Here is a 23,245-nt window from a genome sequence, read left to right as displayed (position 1 = left end):
ACGAAATTTAATGCCCTTAGTAAAATCCTCATGAAGTCAAAATTGTCAAATAAAGATAATCATATGGATCAGATAACAGCAAAAATAACAAAAGTAGTAATGATACTAAGGATGACGATATTAATAATAATAGTAATTAATAATAATACTTATTATTATTATCATCAAATTAATAATAATAATAATAACAATATGGTATGGTAATAGAAATGTGTTTTTTCAACCTTGCCGCACGATGGTATTGCAGTATGTCCCTTTAAAAATAGGAAGAAATAAATAAAAGCTCTCAACGTGCCGTTTCAGTATGCTGTGGTAAAATTCTTGGCACCTCTGACTCAACATGTCCAAATTAGAAGACAGTCACAATCGCAAAAACTAAAAAATAAAAAAAAATAAAAATAAAAAAAGGCACTTTGTTCACAAGGTTCTGAGTTGGCTTCTTCGTGTCACTTTTGTCACTTGGGGCCTTTTCAGCGATGTCGCCCGGCCGGCCGACAGACAATCCTTCTCGTTTGATAGAAGGGAAACACACACGCAATTTACTTCAATCGTGCACAGGTGAGATCTCCGAAGTGAAGCAGCACGATACATATGATTTGTTGATGAAGAATCGCATTCAGATTCGAGGAGGGCCTTCTTCCGGTTTGCTCAGTGCGTCGCGTCCTCCCTCGGCTTGGTTGCTTGCGACTCGCGTGGCCTTGCAAAGCGGCGACTCTCCACACGGCTGCATGCGATTCCTTGTCGAAAAGAACACAAGGGCAAAGAAAAGCCAAGTCGGACCGCGCTCCTGGCTTGGCGCTGAAGGATTTATTTGGCGGCCAGCTCGCTTGGTGGCTGCATGCTCGCAAAGAAAATCAAGTTGGGCGACAAACAAGAAGCGTCTTCGGTGAGTACGATGTCTTGAACGCCTTCTGCTCTTGCGGCAAGTGATTCGATAAGGCTTGTGCACGGAACCGATTTGGAGTTAATGAACGTCGTCACTGATGCATGGTGCAGGGAAAAGTTCGGCTGACTTGGTTGTGGCCGGAGTGCCAATGGTTGTGCACGCACGCACGACGATTAAACTAAAAATAAATACATAAATAAATCAATAAATACATACATACATACATACATACACACATACACACATACATACATACATACATACATACATACATACATACATACATACATACATACATACATACATACATACATACATACATACATACATACATACATACATACATACATACATACATACATACATACATACATACATACACACATACACACATAAATAAATTCGCCCCGACTGACATTTCGCTGGGGTGACACTGACAAGGTGGCCGGCCATGTCACCGGCTCTGCCACTCCGGAGACAGAGCGCATGCAGCGCGGCCTTCACCAGATCGGGCCTCGGATCAAAACCAAGCGTCCAATCCAATTTGTTGATTTTGCTCTGACGTGTCGTTCGTGCACCAAGTCGCTCTTCGTTCATCCTCATTTTAAAATAATGGCGCGGGAGGGAGAAGACGATCGTCTGAAAAAAACACAAACACATATAAAAGCCAAGACATCAGCCTTTTTTGTTTGTCTTTGTTTTCGACTGAAGTTCCGCTCTCGGTGCGTGCGTGTGTGCGTATGTGCACAGAGCAATTGTGGCGCGTGCTGAGCAAGGATGGCTTGCATGGGCCGCTCTTTTCCTGACGACGGGAAAAGATGGGACAGTCGTGTCTTTTAGCGAGCAGGTGCACACGTGCTGCTGGTCCAAATGGATGCTGCTGCGTGCGCGCGCCCCAACCCCCCCCCAATAAAGCCTTCAGTCTTCTTACGCCGGGTGCCTGGAAGCTGGGCGGCTGAGGGACACCGGCTTCTTTATTTGAAGGCCATGCAAGCAGGTGTCCCCTTTTTCCGTCCGTCCGTCCGTCCGCCGGATCCAACGTTAACGTCCCGCCTCCTTCACATTCATTGTCCGCGCACACACACGCACTCTATGTTCCACACGGGCACACAGGTGGCGTCCCTTCCTGTGCTGGCCGCTCGTCCTTGCGTCGTAGACAAGCCGCCTTGTGTTTGGAGTCGGACCTTGCAGTCCCCCTCCGTCGCACGCACGCACGCACGCACGCACGCACGTACGCACGCACGCACGCACGGCGTGGAGCGGGGGACGGAGGCGGCTTGTGTCAATGTCTCTTTTCAAAATGGGCTGCGTGCATGCCGAGGACAGTTGACGTTGGCCGAGCGTGCATGTCAAGTTTCACCTGAGCTGGTTCTCAAGCAGTGTGTGCGCGTGCGTGCGTGCGTGCGTGCGTGCGTGCGTCTTTGTGTGTGCTGGGAGTGCCCTGCATGGAGGAAGTGCTGAATGGCAGTTTGTTGGCTGCTCTGGGAGGGGGGGGGGGGAAGCGTCGCTGGTCAGGAAAGGGGGGTGGGGTCATTTAGCTGACTTTCCAGCATGTGAGGGGGGGGGGGATCACTTTCAGACTCCTCACGAAGCAGCCAGAAGGTCCTCGGGAGAAGCAGCCAACCAACCAAGTGGTCGTCGTGGCCCCATCACCACAGACAGCCCTTCTCTTCGCTCTTCTCTTGGTTCTTCTTTGCTGAAGATGAACGTTTTGAGCGACTCCAGGCTCCGAGCCCCCCCGGAAGCCCACCGAGTCCCGGCGCCGGACCTGCCCTCCGGCCCCTCTGCGTTGGTCTCCCGTCTCCGCACGGCAACGGGGGCTTCCGCCAGAGGGGGCTCCTCCAAGGCGGGCCGGGAACTAAGCGCCAAGGAGCAGCAGGAGCTGCGCAGGAAGATCAACAGCCGCGAGAGGAAGAGGATGCAGGACCTCAACGTGGCCATGGACGCCCTGAGGGAGGTCATGGTCCCCTACGCCTCCTCCGGCCCCTCCTCGGCACCTCCTCGCCTGGCGGGCGCCCCTCCCGGACGCCGGCTCTCCAAGATCTCCACGCTGGTGCTGGCGCGGAACTACATCCTGCTCCTGGGCTCGTCGCTGCAGGAGATGCGTCGGCTCCTGGGCGAGCTCGGCGCGGGGTCGGGGCCCGGCCCTCGTCTGCTGCTGACCGGGGGCTGGCCCCTCGTCTCGGGCCCCGGGCGGCTACTCCTGGCCCGGGAGCCCTTTGCGGGCTCGAGAGCCTCGCCCCCTCTGCCCGGCGTCCTCAAGTGTGTACCCCCGCTGTCCCCCGTGCCCCCGGAAAGCCCGCTGACCCCTGCACGGTGGGGCTTGGGGCCTCCCCTGGGGTCATGCTTGCCCCCCTGCCCGTGCGTGGCCTGCGGGCTGCCCAGGTTTGTCCAGCCGGCCCCGCCTGCCAGGTTCCCCAAGTGACGCCTGCGAGTCCCCCGCCCACAAAAGGACCAAGGACTGAAGATGTTGAGGAATTGTGTTGAGGCGACCTCTGAAGGGGAAACTTTGGGGTGGGCGTTGCTGCTACTACTCGTTGGGCCCTACCCGCCCGACCCCCCAGCATGAAAAGACCAGTGTTGTAATGATGACGCCTTTTGATTCTTTGCGCTCTCGCTCTCTGTGTGTGACAACGCGTTCAAACGGACAGAAAAAGTGAGAAGAAGAAGAAGAAAGCTGGCCATCCCGACGAGCACTTGGTGGGGATTACGGCTGCTGCGAGCGTGAGGCGCACAAAGGAGGCGCTGCACGCAATTAGGACAGATTACGGCAAATAAGGACGAGGGGGCGGGGCCTCATCAAAGTCGGACGCTCCATTTTGTAACGTGCATTTGCATAAAGCTGCTTCGTGCGGGATTAGCTACCTTGCGACTTGGTCCACTTGCCTACCTTTTATCCCCCCCATCTTGAGAGCGCCCCTAAGAGGGTGTCGCTTTCTACTGCCGGCTGCTCTCATTGTTGCAGCGTCGCGGGGGTCCGCTCGCGCTTTGTCTTGCCACTTTAACTCATCTCCTGGGCGCGCGCGCGCGCGCACGCGCGCACACGGAGTGAAATCTTCCCGCAGAAAGCTCCAGCAAATGCCCTCTGCTCAAATGGTCGCATATTTCGAGGCATTGAGAGAGAGGCCGCAAAAATGTCGCACCATCGAATAGAAACGCAAACAAGAGCGTCGATCGATGGAGAAATTAAAATGAGCAAAAGGGAGACGCTCATAAAACATTCAAAGACAGTCGAGAAAGGAAAGCAAAAGCTGCAAGGCGCTCAAATATCATCGTGAAGTCGCATCATGACGTCATGGCATGCGATGACGTCACGACAGTGAGCCACGATGTGGGCTTCTCGCGCGCGCGCGCACACACACACGCTCGATAGAGAAGTCAAGGGCAAAGTGAAAGTTCAAAATGGTGCATGTGCATGCTGTGCACGTGATGTTTGAAGGTGTGTGTGTGTGTGCGTGCGTGCGTGCGTGCGTGCGCGCGTGTGTGTGCGCGTGTATGTGTGCGTGTGTTTTCCTTCATTTTTTTTGAGGCTGTGCATCAGTAAAGCACACAAACACACTTTTGCTTCTGGACCCATCTGACCCATCCATCTGCTCGCACACACACACACACACACACACACACACACACACACACACACTCACACACTCACACTCAAGTCAAGGGCAAATGTGTATGCATGTGTGTGAGGTCTGGACCGGAGCCACAAGACTTCAGCGTGCGTCCCGAAGCCCCCACGTCCGTTCCTCCCTCACACACACGCACACACACGTACACACACAATACCTGTCCGGTGGTCTCTTTGCTGACCAGCAAAAAGTCAACACGTCAAGCCAAGGACATTGGGCGAGCGTGTGTGCGCGAGCGTGTCCTCCGGGAGCACGAGGGCGGGTCAACGTTGGAAGACGACGGCGTGCGTTCTTTTGCCGTGATGTCATGGGCCGTGTGTGCGTGTGCGCAGGTGCCATGGCGGCTCCTCGTTAGCATACATTAGCATGTGTCAAAGTCTTCCCGAGCGTCTTTGCTTCCTGGACCGCCGCCCGCCCGCTCGCGTGCACGGCTCAGGGCCCTGTCGGCGGCGGGTGGGCGGGCGGTTAGCGCACGTGAGCGGCCTACCAAGTTAACACGCAGGCTAAAAAGGTGCACCTTAACTCCCAACCAGATACGACGCCATCGCAGCAATTGTGCTTTTGTGTCTCAATAAAGTTTGCCACTCTGCTCCAAACTTGTGGCTTTGTTTTTGTGAGGGTCTGCTTTTCTCTCCCCAGCCCCCCCCACCCAGCGGTCGGCAGCCCCCCGCAGGCCCAAACAGACGCGCGTTTAGCGAGCCGCTGTCGTCCTTCCGGGAGCCTTGTCGCGCTCACGCTGCGCGACACGTCGGCGCCGAGGCTCGCCTAATGCCGTCGCCGGTGTTTAATCAGGAGGGCGCTGAGCGGAGCCGGACCATCTGGAGCGGCGCCGGCTCCTCAAGGAGGCCTCGCGCCAGCCAGGCTTTCGACGCAAACAAGGTCAACGCGGCGGCCACGCGGGACTAGCGTGCCGGGACGCGAGTCGGGGCAACTCAGTGCTATCGATCACGAGCGTGTTCCCCTCTCCTTTTGGATCCATTTGTCTCCCTCCTTTTTTCTTTCTTTGCTCACTTCTTTGACCTTGCCGGGGCACCAACTGCCATTTTTCCCCGGCACGGCGGGCCGCGCCTCTGCGTCGGTTCGCGCCGGAGACAAAGGTCAGCAGCGTCTGGCTGTCATAGGCGCTCATTGCGCGACACGCATTGACCGCGCCGCCGCGGCTAGCGTGCTAGCATCTGCGGGCGTCTGGATGCCGACGGGCCCGCTCCGTCCTGCTTTGGTTGGTGCGCAAAACGAGCGTCCGCTTCAGGCCGCCGAGCAATTAGCTGTCCCGAGGCCTGCCGGGAGCGGGCGCGGCCCGGCGTGGGGGGCTTTGATGGCTAATTTCCCTCAGGAGGGTGCACGCGCTCGTCACTGTGTCCTTTAATGAGGCAACGACGCTCCCAGCGGCTCATTTAGCCAGTCGCCTCGCTCGCGCTGACATTCGCACGCAATTAGCGTGAGAGACAATGGCACGCTCAACCCGCGCTGCCTTTTTGGCCTCGACTTCAATGGTGACTGTGCATTGTGCGCTCTTTGTTTGCACCAAGCGAAGGGCCAAAGTGCACGAGGATGCTGGCGGACGCCACGTTGCGTGATGTCATTGGGCTTGCATCATGCAGACGACCCCCCCCCCCCCGCCCCAAACCGGTGCCAGTCAGCACGTCCAGCTGCGTCGCACAAAACGACAAAGAGAGACTTGTGCGGCCAGCGTGCCGTCACCGTGCGCGTGTGCGCGCGTGCGCGCGTTGGCGTTTGTTACTGAGCTGCGGTTGTTATTCGGACTTGACCCCCGCCGCACGGGCCAAATGTGAAGAACAGCTGTCGGCGCCACGCAGCATGTCAAACGCTCTTGGGCTTGATGTCGGCATGTGTCAGGTGACCTCGCATATGTGCCGTTGTCACAAGTAACCTCCCCCCCCCCCCCCCGGGGGAAACTCCCGCCCACCGTCGCACACCTGATCAGGTCTCAGGAGTTTGTGCATCCTCATTAGCAAATATCTTTCTTGCGTTTGTTAATTGTGTCCTTCTCCACGAGCAGGCCCCTCCCTGGATCCCCCTCCCTCCCGCTCCCTAACAGCCACTAATTGTCGTCATAAGGAAGCGAGGCCCGTCACAACTGGAGAACAGCCGGCGGGTATGGGCCGTCAATGTACACAGTCTGGAGAGTTCCCGAGGGCCAAAAGAGCGCCCCCAGAGAGAGGATGAAGGCAATGTGCAAGTGTGGCTCATGAGTTAGCGCGGGATGACGAGAAGGAAAAGTCCAACTGTGGCTTGCCCAACATACAGGTGACTATGCCGAGTCTTCCCTTCTGGATGATCCCACGTGCAGGCTAGCAAGAAGAGCAACCCTGGACCTTCTTTGGCAATCAGCATCTTTCTGGCATACATTCAATGGTTCCGCCGAGAAGGCGGCCTCCTGGTGGTGACCATTGGCATGGCGAGCGAGCGAGCGAGCGAGCATTCAAGAGAAAGAAGTGGGAAAATAGAAGAAAACAACAACGGAGCCATCCATCCGTTTGCTAAGCCCCAAATGCTGTCAAATGTGGCTGTGACCTTGGATTCTTCCCGTCTTGATGCTCATCGAGGCGATGCTCATTCTCTCTTTGGCACGTAGCACCACCTACTGTGCGCAAATGCGCTCTATTCAAGTCAGCCTGCCGCTGGAGCAAACACAAGCGACTGACTCGCACTTGCAGCCGCAGCCGCAGCCGCAGCCGCAGCCGCAGTCGCAGTCGCAGTCGCAGTCGCAGTTGCAGTTGCAGTCGCAGGCAACACCTATTTTGTTATTGTTATTGTTCAGACATCCTTTAAACTTGATAAAGTAATACTTTAGTTTTTCTTCTAAAATACCGAAATAAACCCTTTCCCCATTTTAAAGTCAAGTCCCTGCAGAGTCGTCCGGTCATATCATGCGCTCAATGGAGACGACAACACTGCCCCCTCGCGGCGGATGAAGGAGGGATGGCCTTTCAACGCCTGAATGAATATCTGAGACATGCCGGTGCGTGTATTTGTGGATGCATGTCTTCAAACGGTATGTATGTAATATTTATTATTATTTATACATACATGATATATATTTTACATATTTATTTATTTATTTATTTTGTGGCTCTGAAAAAGACATGGGAATCACAAAGTTGTATTTTCTTGATTTCACAAACTCTGAATGTTATGAAAAGTCATTTATAATGCAACGGAAATCACACTTGAATTCGTCAACAATATACGGGCCTCCCTCCTCAGGGGATGAAGACGCTCCTGGAGGAGACGACGACGATAATGTTGTGTTGTCGTCCATGGTGACACAGAAGCTCTCTCACGCTTGCACACGCGCTCTCAGGCAGGCGGGCAGGCAGGCACTTTTGAAGTGACCATGAACAAGGGTTCTGGCTCGGCTCGGCTGGCGTGGCTCGGCTGGCGGCAGAGGTCCAAGGTGGGCCAAGAGGCGGACGGCGGCAGCGGCCAGGACGGCGTGCGGGGCGGCGTGCAGGACGGCGCCCGGGACGGCGCCCGGGACGGCGCCCGGGACGGCTCGCATCCCCGCGTCACCACGTGAGTAGCAAGCAAATCAAAAGCAAGGTTCTTTCATGGAAACGGGTGCTCGATTTGCCTCCAGCTGGACCAGTTGGGTGGTGGACCCGGCCGAGCGGTTCTACTACATTTGGCTGCAGCTCATGGTTCTGCCCGTTGTCTACAACTGGGTGGTCATCATCCTCAGGTAGGAAATGGCTATTTCGGAGGCGGCTCGGGGACCAACGAACAGCAAACGCGAGGCCCGCTGTGTTTGTGGGCGACACCAGGACGTGCTTCCCGTCCATCGCGCTGGGCTACCTGGCCGTGTGGCTCACCCTGGACGCCGCGTCCGATCTGATGTACGCCGCCGACATGATGGTCGCCCTGCGCTCGGGTACGAGGCGCGTGGCTCAACGTGGGATCCCGCGTGCTTCTTTGTGTTAGAGATGTGGACACTCGTCCGTGATTATGGAGCGTTTTTTTGGCTAAGCTCACGTGGTGGCTGCGTTTCCCATCCAGGCTACCTGGAGCAGGGCGTCCTGGTTCGAGACGTGGCTCGTCTGAAGCGGCGCTACCTGGGCTCCAAGCGCTTCTTGCGGGACCTGGCGTCGCTGCTGCCGACGGACTTGTTCTACCTGGTCTTTGGCGTCCAGGCGGCCACGGTGCGGATCAACCGTCTGCTTCGCACGCCGCGGCTCAACGAGGCCCTGGACCGCACGGAGACCAGGACCTCGTACCCTAACACCTTCCGCATCGCCAAGCTGATGGTCTACATCTTTGTGCTGATCCACTGGAACGCCTGCCTGTACTTTGCGCTCTCCGACCACATCGGCTTCGGCAGCGACGGCTGGGTTTATCCCAACGCGTCCCTCCCGGCGTTCGCGTCCACCCGCCGCCAGTACTTGTACTGCTTCTGGTTCTCGGCGCAGATTTTCACCACGGTGGGCGACACGCCGCTGCCCCGTCAGGAGGAGGCCTTCCTCTTCATGATCGCCGACCTGCTCATCGCCGTGCTGGTCTTTGCGTCCATCGTGGGCAACGTGGGTAACGTCATCACCAGCCTGAGGGACCGCGACCACGTCTTTTTCCCCAATCACGAGCTGGTAAGCCGGGAGGTTCCGTCGGCCCGACAGCGGCCGTGTCGACTCGCGTCGCTTGGCAGCTAGCGTACGAGCTAGCTTTGCGTTGGGCTGTTAGGTGAAGGCCTACCTGCGCAGCCACCACATCAGCAAGGAGCTGCGTCAGCGCATCGACAACTGGTACCAGCACCTTCACATCAACAAGAAAATCATGCGGGAGAACGAGATTCTGCAGCAGTTGCCGCTCCACCTCAGAACCGAGATCGCCGTCAGCGTGCACTTGCCGACCCTCTCCAAGGTCACCATCTTTCAGAGCTGCGAGAAGAGCCTCCTGGAGGAGCTGGTGCTCAAGCTAACGCCGCAGGTCAGCCGCCGCCGCCGCCGCCGCCGCCGCAGCCGCCGCGTACGTCTCGGTGCTCGGCCGACCCGTGTCGTGGCGTATGTGATGCTGCTGCAGGTGTTCAGTCCAGGGGAGTACGTGTGCAGGAAGGGCGACGTGGGCCACGAGATGTACATCATCAAAGAAGGCAAGCTGGCCGTGGTGGCCGACGACGGCGTCGCCCACTTTGCCGTGCTCGGCCAAGGAAACTTCTTTGGGGAAATCAGCATCCTCAACATCAAAGGTCAGCCCCTCTGCCCGCCGCGGCGCAGCCACGGCCTTTCTCATCGCCACCTTCACGCCCTAGGCAACAAGTCGGGCAATCGGCGCACCGCCAACATCCGAAGCGTCGGATACTCGGACCTGTTCAGCCTGTCCAAAGAGGACCTGACCGACGTACTGTCAGAGTACCCGGCGGCCAAGCGCCACCTGGAGGAGAAGGGCCGTCAGATCCTGACCAAGATGGGCATGCTCGATGAAGGCGGCGGGGCGACGGAGGCGGGGGACGGCGCCCAGCAAGTGGAGACCAAGATCGGCGCGCTGGAGAGCGTCCTGGAGGCCCTGCAAACCAAACTGGCTCGCCTCATGGCGGAGGCCGAGTCCAGTAACCGCAAGATGGAGGCCCGCGTGGCTCTCCTGGAGTGGGAGCTGGAGGCCCGGACCGGGCGGCAGCACGGGGGAGAGCGCCGAGGCGACGGCGAGGAGCCCGCAAAGGAGCGAGAGGAGGCCCAAGGCCAGGAGGCCGAAGAGGGAAATGGCGCCGAGAGCAGCCGAGATCACGTGATGGATGGCGAGTGACTGACCACAACAATCAAATCACGTGACGCACTTTCAATTCTACATGCAAGCTGGTGTGGAAGTGCAATCGAAAGAAAGATGACCAAACCATACTGTATATGCTCTCCACGCAGGAAAGAACAGAAATGTAACTTGCGTCGTTTATCAGTAAGACGACAATTGAACATTGTTTTGTGATGCAGCAGCGACACCTTTCCGTAAAAGTTGAATAAAGCCCCTCCCTTCTTTCCCCCTCCTGATTTGGATGGTGGCCACCACGGTCAGGCGCAGACAAAACTTGCGGCTGGTCCTTTAAACGACGTCAGCGTTTCCCGGAAGCGTACGTGTGCCCGGCCCCGCCCCCGCCCGCCCCTTGGCCGCTCTTTCCTTCCTTCCTTGCTTCCTTCCGCCTCTCTCGGTCGAGTGAGTGACTCCTGACTGACTGCCTGGAGACAGACTGCAGCGACCGGAGCCTCAGCCTGACTCGTCCGCAGCGCTTCGCCCCTTCCAAGCCGCGCTCGGTCGCGGCTCCGTTTCATGGCGCGCCGCCGCGGTCGCTGACGCACATGGACAGTGGTCAAGAGAAGCCCGCCGCCGCCGCCGCCTCCGTCATCTACGCTATGGAGAACAAACCCATCGTCACATGTGAGCGCCGTTCCGCTCTCGTCTCGTCTCGTCCCGTCTCGTCTCGTCTCGTCTCGTCTCGGGGAACGTTAGCATTAGCTTTAGCACAAAAAGTAGCTGCAGCAGTGATTAGTGCGTTCGCACCACGAACCGTCTCGGTCTTTCCCCAACTCGAACAGGGACCCGGACACTGCGGTGCGGGTGTCTGGGCCGCTCGCTCGGCTCTCCTCTCCCGGCGGCTCGCTAGCTAGCCAGTCAGTCAGCCAGCCAGCCAGCCAGCCAGCCAGCCAGCTAGTTAGCCGCGCTCACCGGTGAGCGGGCCTTGACGTTGGACCTGGCTTTTTTCGGCTTGTCACGGTAGTAAATATTTTTGTCCTTCATTCGGCCCTATTTCATGAAAGCCGTTGAGTTGTCTGGGTCGCCGGGTGTCCGTTTTTCGCGGCGCATGCGCTCTGTCGTCCCACTTCGGAGTTCAAGTTGAGGTTTCCAATCCGACCTCGATTTTTCCTGGTAGGGTTCGAAGGCAAGTTTAGGCTTTCAAACATGCAAGTGGAGCGAAAAGTGTTGTTTGCTCCGTCTCTGGCCCCCCCACACGTCCAAGGCTCACCTGACTTGTGGGTCTTGTCCCGTGACGTCCCAACCCAAAGTTAAGGTTTGAAACGAAGCGCCGGAGACGGACGAGGGGGGTTTTGTCGTCAAGACCCCGTTCCGATTTCCAGTGCTGAGCCTTGTTGCCCCGCCCGCCAGGTGCCGGGGACCAGGCCTTGTTCACGTCTCTCTACACAGCCCTGGCTCAGCAGCTGCCCCGCGAGCCCATGGAGTGGAGGAGGTCAGTAGAGACAATCGCTCGGTCGGGAGCTCGGCTTCCACGCGTCTCAATGTTTCCCCACCGTGTGTGTGCGTGTCGAGGACGTACGGCCGCGCTCCCAAGATGATCCACCTGGAGGCCAACTTTGTCCAGTTCAAGGAGGAGCTGCTGCCCAAGGACGGCACCAAGGCCTTGCTCACCTTCCCCTTCCTGCACATCTACTGGACCGACTGCTGCGTGAGTAGTTAGTAACGTGTCCAGCGAGGGAAGACGCAGAGAGACTTAGCGAGGCTGCCATTCGTCAGGACGCCGAGGCGTACCGCGGCTCGGTGAAGGAGGACGTGAGCCGATGGCAGAGCAGCCTGCGAGCGCACGGCTCGGCCGACTGGCTCATCATCGTGGTGGACGGCGGCGACGCGCGCAAGAAGAACAAAGGCAACATCCTGCCCCGCTCGTCCATCGTGGACAAAATCCGCGGCGACTTCTGCAACAAGCAGAACGACAGGTCAGCCTCCTTTTTTTTTTTCTTTTTTTTTTTTCTCCAGGGCCTCGGCTCGGCTCGGCTCGCCCCGCTCCGCTCTGGTCTCGTCGGGGGCCCGGCGCGTGTCAGCTCGCCGCCTCCAACCGATACCCTCTCCCTGCCCGGCAGGTGCGTGGTGCTGTCGGAGCCGCTGAAGGACTCGTCGCGCTCTCAGGAGTCATGGAACTCGTTGCTGCTCAAGCTGAGGACGCTCCTGCTCATGTCCTTCACCAAGAACCTGGGGCGCTTCGAGGACGACATGCGCACCCTCAGGGAGAAACGCACCCAGCCCGGATGGAGCTTCTGCCAGTACTTCATGGTCCAGGTTGAGTCGGGCTCCGAGCCCATCTTGCCGCGCTTTTCTCAGCCTGACCTCCAATTGGGGCCGGCCGGACCTCCTCGTGAACCCGAATGCTCCTTTGACTTTGCCCTTTGCTCTGGTTTTGCCGCTCGCCGCGTGTGCGTGCTGTGGGCGCAGGAGGAGCTGGCGTTCGTCTTTGAGATGTTGCAGCAGTTCGAAGATGCCTTGGTCCAGTACGATGAGCTGGACGCGCTCTTCACGCAGTACGTGCTCAACTTTGGAGCCGGAGGTACGCCCAGTGTTTTTTTTTGGGCAGGGCGGCAAGGCTCGGCGGGCGCGGGCTTTGGGGCCGAGCGTTTGAGTTTGCGGGCCGGGGCGGCCCCTCCCTCGCCCTCAGACGCGGCCAAGTGGCTGGGCTCCTTCTGCTCTCCGGTGCTGAACTGGAGCGGCCTGCTGCTGCGGCGCCCCATCGACATGGAGAAGCGCGACAGCATCCAGCGTGGCTCCGCCAGCCTTCTGGACCTGCGCAGCTACCTCTTCTCGCGCCAGTGCACCCTGCTCATCTTCCTGCAGAGGCCCTGGGAGGTGACCCAGCGGGCCCTGGAGCTGCTGCACAACTGCGTGCAGGAGCTGCGTCTGCTCGAGGTTCTGGTTTTGCCCGCCCGCAATGGCCCGGTTCGCTCGTACGCGCCCTGTTGACCTCCTCCCGCGCCTCCGGCAGGTGTCGGTGCTGCGGGGGGCGCTGGACTGCTGGGTCTTCCTCAGCTGCCTGGAGGTTCTGCACCGCATCGAGAGCTGCTGCGACCGGGCCCAGCTGGCCGCCAACGCCTCGCACACGGTGGGACTGTGGGCCTACGCCGCCGACAAGGTGAGGGGAGGACGGCTGGCCTCTCGACACGCGTGTATGTTTGTCCGAGCCAAATCGGTCCCCGTCCGGATGACGAGCGCGGCGCTAATTGTCATCGAACGGGTGGACTTGCTCGCAGCTCAAGGCTCTGGGCCACCTGTGCGGGCTGGCGTCGCGCAAAGGTCCCACCTCGGAAGACTTGAACCGGACGGTGGACCTGCTGGCCGGTCTGGGTGATGAGCGCCCGGAAACCGGTAGGTTGCTGACACCTGTTTATAGACGATAGATGGATTGATTGATTGATTGATTGATTGCGACGGCTACCACGCGCCACGCCTCTGAGAAGTTGGCCGACGGGGGCCGAGCTGAGCTCAGCTGGCTTGGGCTTTGTGTTTCAGTCAACAGCCTGCAGAGTCCCTACAAGAAGCTGAAAGAAGCCTTGTCCTCCGTGGAAGCTTTTGAAAGGCATTACCTGGTGAGGTCCAGGCCAGCGCGCCCACGGCCGCTCTCCACGTTGGCTCGCTCGCTCGCTCACCTCCTCCTTCCCTCCCGATCCGGCCGCAGGAGCTGTGCCAGGCGGCCATGGAGATGTACCGAGCCGTCGGCAGACTGCGCTCGGCCCGACTGTTGGGAAAAAGTCTGGCGGAATTCTACATGTGAGCGAGCAAGCGCAACGGCCATGCCGCTTTTTCTTCTTCGTCTCTTTATTTGCGCGCCGTGCGTTCCAGGAGCAAGGGCGAGCCGGAGCGAGCAGAAGCCTTGCTGGCCGAGGCTCTTCGTTCGTACGTTTGCGAGGGCTGGACCTTTCCGGTCACCCACACCCGCAAACAGATGGGCGAGTGCCAGAAGCTGCTGAGGCGAAGCGCCGAGTATCCTTCTCTTCTGCCGACGCTGACCCAAAGGCGGCTCTCCCGACTTGCGTTGCGTTGCCTTAACCGCCGTCCCGCGGCAGCTCCTTGCGCACCAGCGCCTTACTGGCGGGTGACGGCAACCTCAGCGCGGAGGAGAGGACGCGCTTTTGCCGCGACGTTCTCGACTACGCCGGCCAGCCTGCCGATGGAGGTGAGCGACGGCTGCCGGATTTTTGGGGGAGCCCACTGACGCCGACCGCTCGCTCGCACTCTCTCTCCACAGGCGGTGATCCGTCCGCCACGCTGGACATGGGCGTCTTGGCTCAGCTCACGCGGATCCGATTCGGGCCGGACGGCGCCTGCGTGCACTCTGGTGCAGCCCTGCGGGTATGACAAGGCTCGCGTTCGATTTTCAAGCAGCGAGTGGCGCTGTGGCATACGCTTCTCGCTCCATCAAGATTGTTTTTGACAAGCGGGAGGGACAAAGTCACTCTGCACTGGGCCACAACAATGAGAGCCACTTTCTCCTTCCTTCCTTCCTTCCTTCCTTCCTTCCGTCGTTGTCAGGTGGAGCTGACGCTGCGTTGCCTGATGCCTGTCGCCGTGCGGGTGGACGAGCTGGCCGTCGGCGTCCACCTGGACGCCGAGCGGGTCTCCAAGGGGGGCGCTCGCGGAGCGGCCCTCCCCGGCACGGTGGACTTTGAGGCGGCCGTCACTGCGCCAGGGCGGCCGTCCTCCTTGAGCGCCGGCCCCCCGCCGGAGATGGACGAGGCGCACGACCGCAGCCCCTCGGACGATTCCCTCAGCTCGGCGGGCGTGGTGTGCAGGAACGCCCACCTGCTGGTGCGTCGCCATGACAGTGGCTCGCCTCCGGACGCCTCCGGCCCCCCAGCCCGGAACGGCGCCTCGGGCGCGCCGCCCGCGGCCCTGAAGGAGGGCGCGCCGGTGCTGAGGGCGAGCGGCATCACGCTGGAGCCCGGAGACAACAGTGTCGTCCTGGCCGCAGCGGTGAGACGCTGCCGCTGTCTACCGTCTTAGGTGTCATGCGGGTGGGTGGGTTAGGGTTAGGGTTAGAGCGCCTTTGTTTTTCTCTCCGCAGAGCAACGAGGCGGGCACCTACACGCTGCGGCAGCTGTGCGTCACCTTGGCCAATGTCAACTTTGTCCTGCCTCACATCTACCCCTCGGTCCAGTACCACGTCTACTCTCAGGAACCGCAGCTCAGCGTCCGGCCGCTTTCAGGTGGGTCGCCGCGCCAACTGCCAATCCAGCGGGGCGATATCCTCATTTGTGCGCCTTCAGAGCCGTTGCTGGCGGGCCTCCCGCAGAGGGTCAAGTTCACCCTGCTGACGGGCCACTACGCCGTGAGGAAGGGCGACGCCCTGCAGCTCAGTAACAGCGACAGCATGCCGGTTCTGACCCACGTCGGCTGCACGGCACGCATTGCCAACAACGGAGGCGGTACGTAGGCGGCGCCATGGCCGGCCGGCGCCATGGCCGGCGCCATGGCCGGCGCCATGGCCGGCGCCATGGCCGGCCGGCGCCATCGCACCGCAGACTTTAATTGCGCCACTGCTTCCTCATTGGACAGCTGTGGCGGAGAGCGCATTGTCCGTCCAGTCCTCGGACAAGGTGACCAGCATTGGCCTGCCTCCCACCCCTCCCTACCACACGCTGGAGTTCCATCTGGAGGTCCTGTGCCTCATCCCGCCTGGACCGGAGCGGCTCGCCGACGAAAGGCTGACCAACGGCGAGGCGCCGCGCCGGCCTCGCAGCTACAGTCACCCTGACACGGCCATGGCCGCCATCGATCAGAGGGTGAGCGGGGACCGTGGGTGCGGCTCCCCGGGGGGCGGGACGTCCGCCTGTCCGCCCGCCCGCCCGCCTGCCTGATCACCCGCCTGCCCCTCTCTCTGTCCCCAGATGTCCATCGACTGTCCGTGGTCCATCTACTCCACCCTGCTGAGCCTCACTTTCCACATCCCCTTCAAGACGGAGCACTCGCTCCTATCGGCCGGAAACAGGTGAGAGCCGGCGACCCGCGCCGACGGCCGTCTTTTTCGGGCTCTCAAAGTGCGGCCGATCTGCCGCCGGCGGGGCTTCTGATTCTCATTTTTTGTTTGCGTTTCTCCGGTTCCCACCCCCTACAGGAAGTACATCCAGGTATGCGTGCACAATGTGTCGGATTGCGACTTCACGCTGGCCCACGTCAAACTGGCCGAGAAAGGGCCACAGCGGCGGGCCTCTCTGGAGATGCCGTGCCTCAATGCCTGCGCCCGGCAGGTGAGCGGCTCGCCTTAATCAGCTGATGGTCCAAAAGCAAGAAAAAAATCCTTTTCCGCGACACTTATGAAGGCTGGGTGACACTTTCCTTCTTGACCACCCATTGATGTGTGACACCACCTCCCCTGGCCCGCCCCGCCCCGCCCCGCCCCCCTGTGTGTGTAGTTGTTATGCAGTAAGCAGAGTGTGTACTTCCTGTGGGAGGCCACGTGCAAGGAGGCTCTCCCGTCCAGTCTGGAGTGCGTCTTCTCGGCCAGCTTCTGTCCCCGCGGGCGCTGCGAGGACGCCGCCTTTGAGCCCTTCCACTACCACTTCCTGATGGACAACGTGCCTGTAAGAAACATCAGGAGGCGCTCTGGCCCGGTCGGGTGTGGCTGTCGCGTCATCTTATTTCTGGATCCGGCAGACCTTGTACAGCGTGAGAGCCGACATGGTTCCGCCGGCGGGTGAGCGTCACTGTCGCTCCGGCTCCCTCTGCGGCCTGGAGGTGGTCATCGAGCGAGCGGCCCGGCCCGCGGACGGCGAACCGGCCGCTGCCGTCGCTGCCGCCGACGACAAAACAGACGCCGAGGGCCTCGGGAGCGGCAAAGTCATGTATGAAGGTAGGGAAGACGGCGACGCGAGTTGTCCAAACTCGTCGCTGCGAATGACGCTTCAGAATCTTTGAAGAAGAAGAAAGCCAAGTCATTTGTGTGCCGTGCCAGTGCTGACGCGTCCGTCCCTTCTCCCGTGCAGTGGCAGACAGCAGCAGTAACTGGGCAGTGTGCGGTCGGAGTTCGGGCCTGGTGTCCATGCCGTCGTCGTCGGGCTCTTGGGCTCACAAAGTCCACATCGAGGTCATGCCGCTCTTCGCCGGCCATCTTCCCTTCCCCAAGATCAAGGTCCTCAAGTATCTTCCTCACAATGCCAGCAGCGTCCAAGCAGACGCCGGTCAGTAACCCTAACCCTCCCAAATGGTTGGGCCTGCCGTCGTATCAGCCGTGTTCTGAAACGCCACGTGCGTGTTTCGTATACTTTACGCGCCGCGCCGCGCCGCGCCGTCAAATCGTGAGAGCAGAAATATTGACAAGCCAAACGGTCGGTGAAAATGCCGCGCGCGGCAAATATCAAAGACGCGCTCCGTCAATCCATCATTTGCCCTGCGTCTTCAGACAGCCAGGTGGAAAACGACAGCCTGTCTCTCCTGGACAAGACTTTGGACGACGCAGCGGCCGACACGGCCAGCGTGCGCAGTCGCGGCAGCGTCCAATCGCTGGGCGAGCAGCAGCACAGGGGCGTGGCCCTGCCCCGTCTGGACCCCTTCGGTCCCGGTCAGGTGTTCAACCACAGCCACGCTCGGCAAGTTCTGGTCCTGCCCGCCGCCGACGAGCACATTGTGGAGGTCCACGCCACGTGACCGACGGCAGGTACCTCTGGAGCGGCACCCGACTCACACTTGAGAAAGGGGTGGGGTGGGGCGGGGCGGGGCGGGGCGGGGCCGGCCGCCACACGTACACTCTAAACGGCCACCGGAGCGCTTCACGTGCTGGTGATGTTCATTGTTTGGCCTCCATGTGTATATTGTAAATGTTTGGGAGAAAACTTATTTGATTGACAGTCCTATTATTAATAAAATTCTCAATTACGTGGCAGGCGTGAGTCACTCAGGATTCATTGTGTGTTGTGTGATGTTACGCCAAAACGCAAATCTTGTCGCTGGGGCACAACCTTGCGGGGTCCAGATTGTCCTCGGATCGGATTGGTCCTACTGGTGCCAGCATGCGGCAAGTCAGTGTTCTCAACGGTTGTCTTATTTTGGGAGGGAAGAAGGGGGCGGGCCGGCCGGCCGCCCAAGCCCTGTATGCTCCGACAGCTGCCGCGTGCCTGTTGCCTAGCAACCAGAGGAGGAACGAAGGGCAGCCGCAAAGATTCGGGCATCTGACTTAAGGTAAGACTGAACATTGGATTTTGTGGCTCGGTTCTTTTTGCCTGCGTTGGCCCTCCTGGAATGAATAACTGGAGCCTCAAGCAATGGCGATAATGCGCTCCCGCTGCACTTTGAGCATCTTGGCTCCAGACGCCGCAAGACATTTCGATGATAATTGAACGATTGATTTTGTTTCCGTAACGTTACGGTCACCTTACCTAATTGCATCATATTTAGTGACTTCATTTGTTGTCATTCCGATTCCAACTATTTGTACCTGAGGCCACGTGAGGTGGCGGCGGCCCAATAATCTCGTCATTGATTTTTTTGAGTTTGAAGCAAAGTCCTTGGGTCTGCTCGAATCACCCCCCGCCAACAGGAATCTCAAACGCCCGAGTGTTGATTTTTATTTGGAACCATTTGACGTGCCCGCCTCCAATGTGTGGAAATGAGCTTTTCAAAGTCCATTTGGCCGCCGCCTCCACTCTGGCCGAGGAACTTAGAAATGCACCTAGGCAATGTGGATACGGTACGTCGGTGTCACTTTGCAGCCTGGCCGCCTAGCAACCGCAGCGCCAACAAACACGTCTGCCGATCAATGAATGAATAATTGAGTAACGTTCGACATGACACCTGCAAAAAGTAGCAGACGTGGACACTTGTTCTGCTTCAGAAGCGCTTTGCATTTGCAAGGTTGAATTGCTTCTCCCTCAGCATTTTTACATTTGATTTCTGCATCGTCAAGTTGCGGCTAATGGCTAGATCGCATCCCCACAGCCCCGCCGGGCGTCTCGTCTCGGGTCTGTCGCGTGCCACCATCTGGCGAGAAAAAGGCTCGGATCCAAATTCTAGCTGTGCGCCCTCAACATCCCGTCTGTCGTCTTTGTCGTTTCCAGAAACAACTCGGAGATCGTCCGCAATGATCCCAGTCAGTCGTTTGGCAAGCGACTCCGCCTCTTCCGTCCCCACCCTCGGGCCCCCGGGCCCATCGGGCTGGGCGGCGCTGGCGCACGGCGACCTGGTTCTGGCCGAGGCCGAGCTACGTCGTCTGCGAGAACGCCAGGCCGCGGAGGTGGACTCGGTACGGGAGGGCGTGGAGCGTGCCGTCCTAGGAGTTGGCCGGGAAGAGCGCCGCCTGCTGGAGCGAGTGGAGCAGGATCACCGAGAGACGCAGCAGCGCCTGGAGCAGGTCCGCAAGGAGAACGTGGCAGCAAGCTGCGTCAGCCAGGCTTTGCTGGACCAACGGCTTGGGAAACTGCTCCTACTTCAGCAGAAAATCCAGGAGGCTGCTCAGCAGACACTGGTGGACCAAAGCCTTTCAAAGCAGAATCTGCTTCTGAAGGAGGTAGCCGAGTTCCTTCAACCCTGGGAAGTGTCGCTCTCCCTGAAGAAAGTCACCTTCAAGCCCAGCTACCAACCTAACGCTGTCACCTTCGGAGAGATCCGAGTGCACGGTCAGAGTGTATCTCTGCGCACCGGGGCTTGCGGCCCCCACGGCCAGCTGTGTGCGCTCCATTCTCAGGACATTCCATGCAGAGAAACCAGTCATCACGTTCCCAAAGAAGCTTCTGTCCAGGAACGGGGACGGACCTCTACAGCAGCGCAGTCAACAAACAAAGAATCCAGATTCAAGTCTCACCAGGACCGGGAGACGGAACTTCTATTATGTCTGGAGAACATTCCAAGAATCCACAGCCCTGACTGCAGAGAAGATGGAGGGTCGATGGGCAACGGGATGCACAGGAAACCGTCCACGGTATCCTCCTTTTCTTCACCCGAGTGGAGTCGAGAGAGCCAGAGAGGCGTCGCAGGAGAAGGAACTTCAGGTCGTGTCCTTACGAGGTCTGCCTTGTCCCCCGGGGGGAAAGAGCTCTGGGACAGCCACAGCTGTCTGGACCTTACCTCCAGAGGACGTCCTCACTTGGGTCACCGCCAGTCCTCAGACGAACACTCTCACGGGACACGCTGCGATTCTGGCCGAGCACCGTCGCCAACGGACAGCTTGGACTCCAGCTACACTTTTGTTGTGAGCCCTTCTCGGGAGTACGCCGTCAACAGAGACGCTTTGAGCGATACCTGCCTGCGCCTGTCCAAGTCTGCGGCCGACCTGCCTTACATGGCACGGCCCCTGATTGGCAGCGGGACCAGAGAACGCGTGGGAGGAGCGTGGCCGGAGAATATCCAAAACGCCGTGAAAGCGGCTTTGCCCAATCCCAGCGGAGGTTCGAATCGGGGGCAGCGGCTGGCATACCAAGATCCCAATTACCTCGCTCAGCCTCTTGCGACCAGGTCTCTGTCCATGTCTGTCTTGGCTGTCTCCTCGCACGAGTCCAAGAGAGGTCGCGGCGAGCGAGAGGAGCCCGCGGTCCCGGTGGCGCCTGGGGAGGAATCGGAGCCAAGAGACTGTCGTCTCATCGGGCAGTTTGGGAAGCGGGGCTCCGGGCGGGCAGATTTCACCTTACCGAGCGGGCTGCATTGCATGCCACACGGGCAAATCTTCATAGTGGACTGCGGGAACGCTCGTGTCCAGGTACGCGCGCTGGCGCAGTGTGTGTTCCTCTCGCCGATGGTTTGTTTACTTCCAGAGTTCCTTTGCCACCACTCAAATGCTTTGTACGTTTTGTGTCCGGTTGTGTGGCCTCTTCTGGTTCACTCGAATACGAATAACATTGGCCTGTGCAATTGGTGGCTGCTTGACTTTGGAGTCTACATTCATAGTAAACTCCGGTCTCCAGGTCACGGACCCCCAGGGCAACATCTTGCAGCAAGTCACCTCCCCGAGTTCCAACAGTTTTGCTGGGCGATGCAGGAATTTCTTTGACATCGCCGTCAACTCCAAAGGCCTGGTGGCACTGAGCTGCGCAGCAGAGCGCGCCCTGCTGGTCTTCAACCGACACGGACGACTCCTCCAGACCTTCGGAGGGTCGGCATCGAGTGTGGCTAAAGACGACCTAGAGGCTCCCAGGGGCGTGACTGTGACACGGCTAGACCAGTTCTTGGTGGCGGATATCCGCAAAGGTAACCTTCTTGTCCTGAAACTGGACCACAAGACTGGGTCCCGCTTAGAGCGTACAGTGGTGACTGGATTCCACCGCCCTTACTTGGTGGCAGCCTGCGCAAGCTCAGGAATGGTGGCTGTTTCCGAGCGCGGCACAGAGATTGGTCGCGTGGCCTGCGTCAAAGTCCTCGAACCCGGCTGGAACACCATACGGGTCCTAGGGGTCTGCTCGGCCATGGGGCCCGTCCTGGTCTGCCCCTGGGGTGTCTGTATCGACGCCGAGGGCGACGTGTTGGTGGCCGACCGGGGGGACGCCCACAGAGTCCTGATGTACCCGGCGCACGGAGTGGGCCGGTCGCTGGTGGCTGGGGGTTTGAGCAGTCCGCGTGGAATCGGCCTGTTGCCGGGAGGCCGCCTGGTGGTGTCTGACAGTATGAACCACTGCGTCAAGATCTACCAGTACAAGCCCTAACTCGTGGAACTGTCCGAGGGGTGTCGTTTGGAACGTCGTTTGCAATGTTTCCCGTAAGAGAATTCAGGATGAGGAATAAAGTGTTTGGGGCGTTTGCTGGACATTTAGGGTTATACATTGAGGGTTATCCTGTTGAATTTCCTTTGATTTAGTTGTATTTGTATGTCTCAAATTGGTTTTAATTTATGTACAGCTTCGTTGGCTTCTTCGTGAAAATGTATTGGGTACGTATTGACCAAGCATGACATATTGTTCTATTTATTATTATTTTACAAAAACATATCCTATGCTGTTTATTCGTTTTCACACCATAGAAATTCACTTCTATTTGAATACTGTCCCTTTTTTCAATACATGTATTTTTTAATCGACTGGTTCATTTGTTCAGCTGGGTGTTTTCTGAATTCATTCAAATCCCATTTTTAGTTACAATGCAAAACGTGCGGTGCGGTACGGTTACTTTGTTGGGATAAAGCTCAAATCCGAAACTTAAACAAGCTTGTTTTTTCTTGCGAGGGAATGTGGTTGGATTTGTTTGTACTTTACCCCCAAAATTGTAAATTGAAAAAATTGACTGAAATTCAGCTTTTAACAGAAGTGAGACCGAAGCTATGAATGTATGCATATTGCTCAGTCAGGTGGAGGAAGTCAACCAACATAGTTTAAAGTTTCAACTGCCCCACTTTCCCACCAGCGCACACACACACACACACGCGCACACACACGCACACACACACACACACACACACACACTGATGTGACAAATGACCTTTCACCTCACACACATTCTGACATCACTGAGCTACAAATTCCAAACGAAAAGAACAAGAACAGAAGACAAAGGTGAAAAGTGCACAGTCGTGGATGGACGCCGGCGTCAATTTTCCCAGACAGACAGACAGACACACACAGATAGATATGGTTGCTAAATATCCTAAACCGAAATACGACGCCCCCATTCTCCGTTGGCCTTTAGCGTGAGTGGCCTTTTACTGCAGTCGGGGGCACAGTCGTGCAGTAATCATGCTCTGTAATCGGCATCTCGAAGTGAATTGCGGGAAAATGCAAGTGCATTTCATGGCAACTGAGGTCGCAACTGGGAAAATGCGAGTTCGGTGGGACGCCTCGATTTCCCACCTTCGGCGAATGCAACATAACAAAGCCACTCCAGTAAACACTGGAGAAATTCCCCCAAATCTTTTCTTTCTTTCTTTCTTTCTTTCTTTCTTTCTTTCTTTCTTTCTTTCTTTCTTTCTTTCTTTCTTTCTTTCTTTCTTTCTTTCTTTCTTTCTTTCTTTCTTTCTTTCTTTCTTTCTTTCTTTCTTTCTTTCTTTCTTTCTTCTCAAAATAACAATCCCACGTGTAAACCAAGGCTTTTCCAATGAAAC

The 23,245-nt window shown here is 58.1% G+C and overlaps 4 protein-coding genes and 1 long non-coding RNA gene across 8 annotated transcripts; 4 read left to right on the top strand and 1 right to left on the bottom strand.

Annotated features, from left to right (window-relative positions):
• Positions 1-19: 19 nt before the first annotated feature.
• LOC148393727 (uncharacterized) lies at positions 20-3,918 on the bottom strand. The gene is made up of 3 exons (XR_015859865.1): positions 3,777-3,918; positions 1,303-1,525; positions 20-1,064 (listed from the first exon to the last, which is right to left on the bottom strand). It is a non-coding gene; the product is annotated as an uncharacterized LOC148393727 (long non-coding RNA).
• cnga4 (cyclic nucleotide gated channel subunit alpha 4) lies at positions 470-10,492 on the top strand. 2 transcript variants are annotated; one of them, XM_088383085.1, is made up of 9 exons: positions 470-886; positions 7,376-7,531; positions 7,744-8,052; positions 8,117-8,218; positions 8,301-8,407; positions 8,533-9,116; positions 9,211-9,456; positions 9,550-9,715; positions 9,779-10,492. In XM_088383085.1, exons 3-9 carry the CDS (start codon positions 7,874-7,876, stop codon positions 10,267-10,269), a joined length of 1,875 nt encoding a protein of 624 aa, XP_088239211.1. In that variant the 5' UTR covers positions 470-886; positions 7,376-7,531; positions 7,744-7,873; the 3' UTR covers positions 10,270-10,492. The 2 variants fall into 2 exon arrangements, with proteins under 2 accessions (XP_088239211.1, XP_088239213.1); XM_088383087.1 differs by having other exon boundaries at positions 5,155-7,531.
• olig1 (oligodendrocyte transcription factor 1) lies at positions 2,463-5,148 on the top strand. Its single transcript, XM_088383088.1, has one exon. It carries the CDS (start codon positions 2,589-2,591, stop codon positions 3,309-3,311), a length of 723 nt encoding a protein of 240 aa, XP_088239214.1. The 5' UTR covers positions 2,463-2,588; the 3' UTR covers positions 3,312-5,148.
• A 165-nt stretch (positions 10,493-10,657) lies between the features above and the next one.
• trappc10 (trafficking protein particle complex subunit 10) lies at positions 10,658-18,112 on the top strand. 3 transcript variants are annotated; one of them, XM_088383082.1, is made up of 24 exons: positions 10,660-10,893; positions 11,620-11,701; positions 11,782-11,917; positions 11,986-12,185; positions 12,330-12,525; positions 12,679-12,790; positions 12,899-13,146; positions 13,223-13,369; positions 13,488-13,602; positions 13,747-13,823; positions 13,913-14,004; positions 14,077-14,217; positions 14,301-14,410; positions 14,483-14,586; positions 14,767-15,207; positions 15,299-15,440; positions 15,501-15,659; positions 15,790-16,016; positions 16,122-16,222; positions 16,349-16,481; positions 16,647-16,814; positions 16,888-17,083; positions 17,217-17,411; positions 17,633-18,112. In XM_088383082.1, the coding sequence occupies exons 1-24, from the start codon at positions 10,815-10,817 to the stop codon at positions 17,875-17,877; spliced, it is 3,846 nt and encodes a 1,281-aa protein (XP_088239208.1). In that variant the 5' UTR covers positions 10,660-10,814; the 3' UTR covers positions 17,878-18,112. The 3 variants fall into 3 exon arrangements, with proteins under 3 accessions (XP_088239207.1, XP_088239208.1, XP_088239209.1); XM_088383083.1 differs by lacking the exon at positions 10,660-10,893 and adding an exon at positions 11,250-11,524; XM_088383081.1 differs by having other exon boundaries at positions 10,658-10,893; positions 14,301-14,586.
• Positions 18,113-18,213: 101 nt separating this feature from the next.
• On the top strand, positions 18,214-22,146 carry LOC148393723 (uncharacterized). The gene is made up of 3 exons (XM_088383084.1): positions 18,214-18,408; positions 19,284-20,917; positions 21,123-22,146. Exons 2-3 carry the CDS (start codon positions 19,307-19,309, stop codon positions 21,855-21,857), a joined length of 2,346 nt encoding a protein of 781 aa, XP_088239210.1. The 5' UTR covers positions 18,214-18,408; positions 19,284-19,306; the 3' UTR covers positions 21,858-22,146.
• The last annotated feature ends 1,099 nt before the right edge of the window (positions 22,147-23,245 follow it).

Source organism: Syngnathus floridae, chromosome 8 (assembly GCF_059516105.1).
Source record: "Syngnathus floridae isolate MCC-2025c chromosome 8, RoL_Sflo_1.0, whole genome shotgun sequence".
NCBI lineage: Eukaryota > Metazoa > Chordata > Actinopteri > Syngnathiformes > Syngnathidae > Syngnathus > Syngnathus floridae.
Note: the sequence above shows the minus strand (reverse complement) of the source record. Positions and strands in the feature narration are given on the sequence as shown.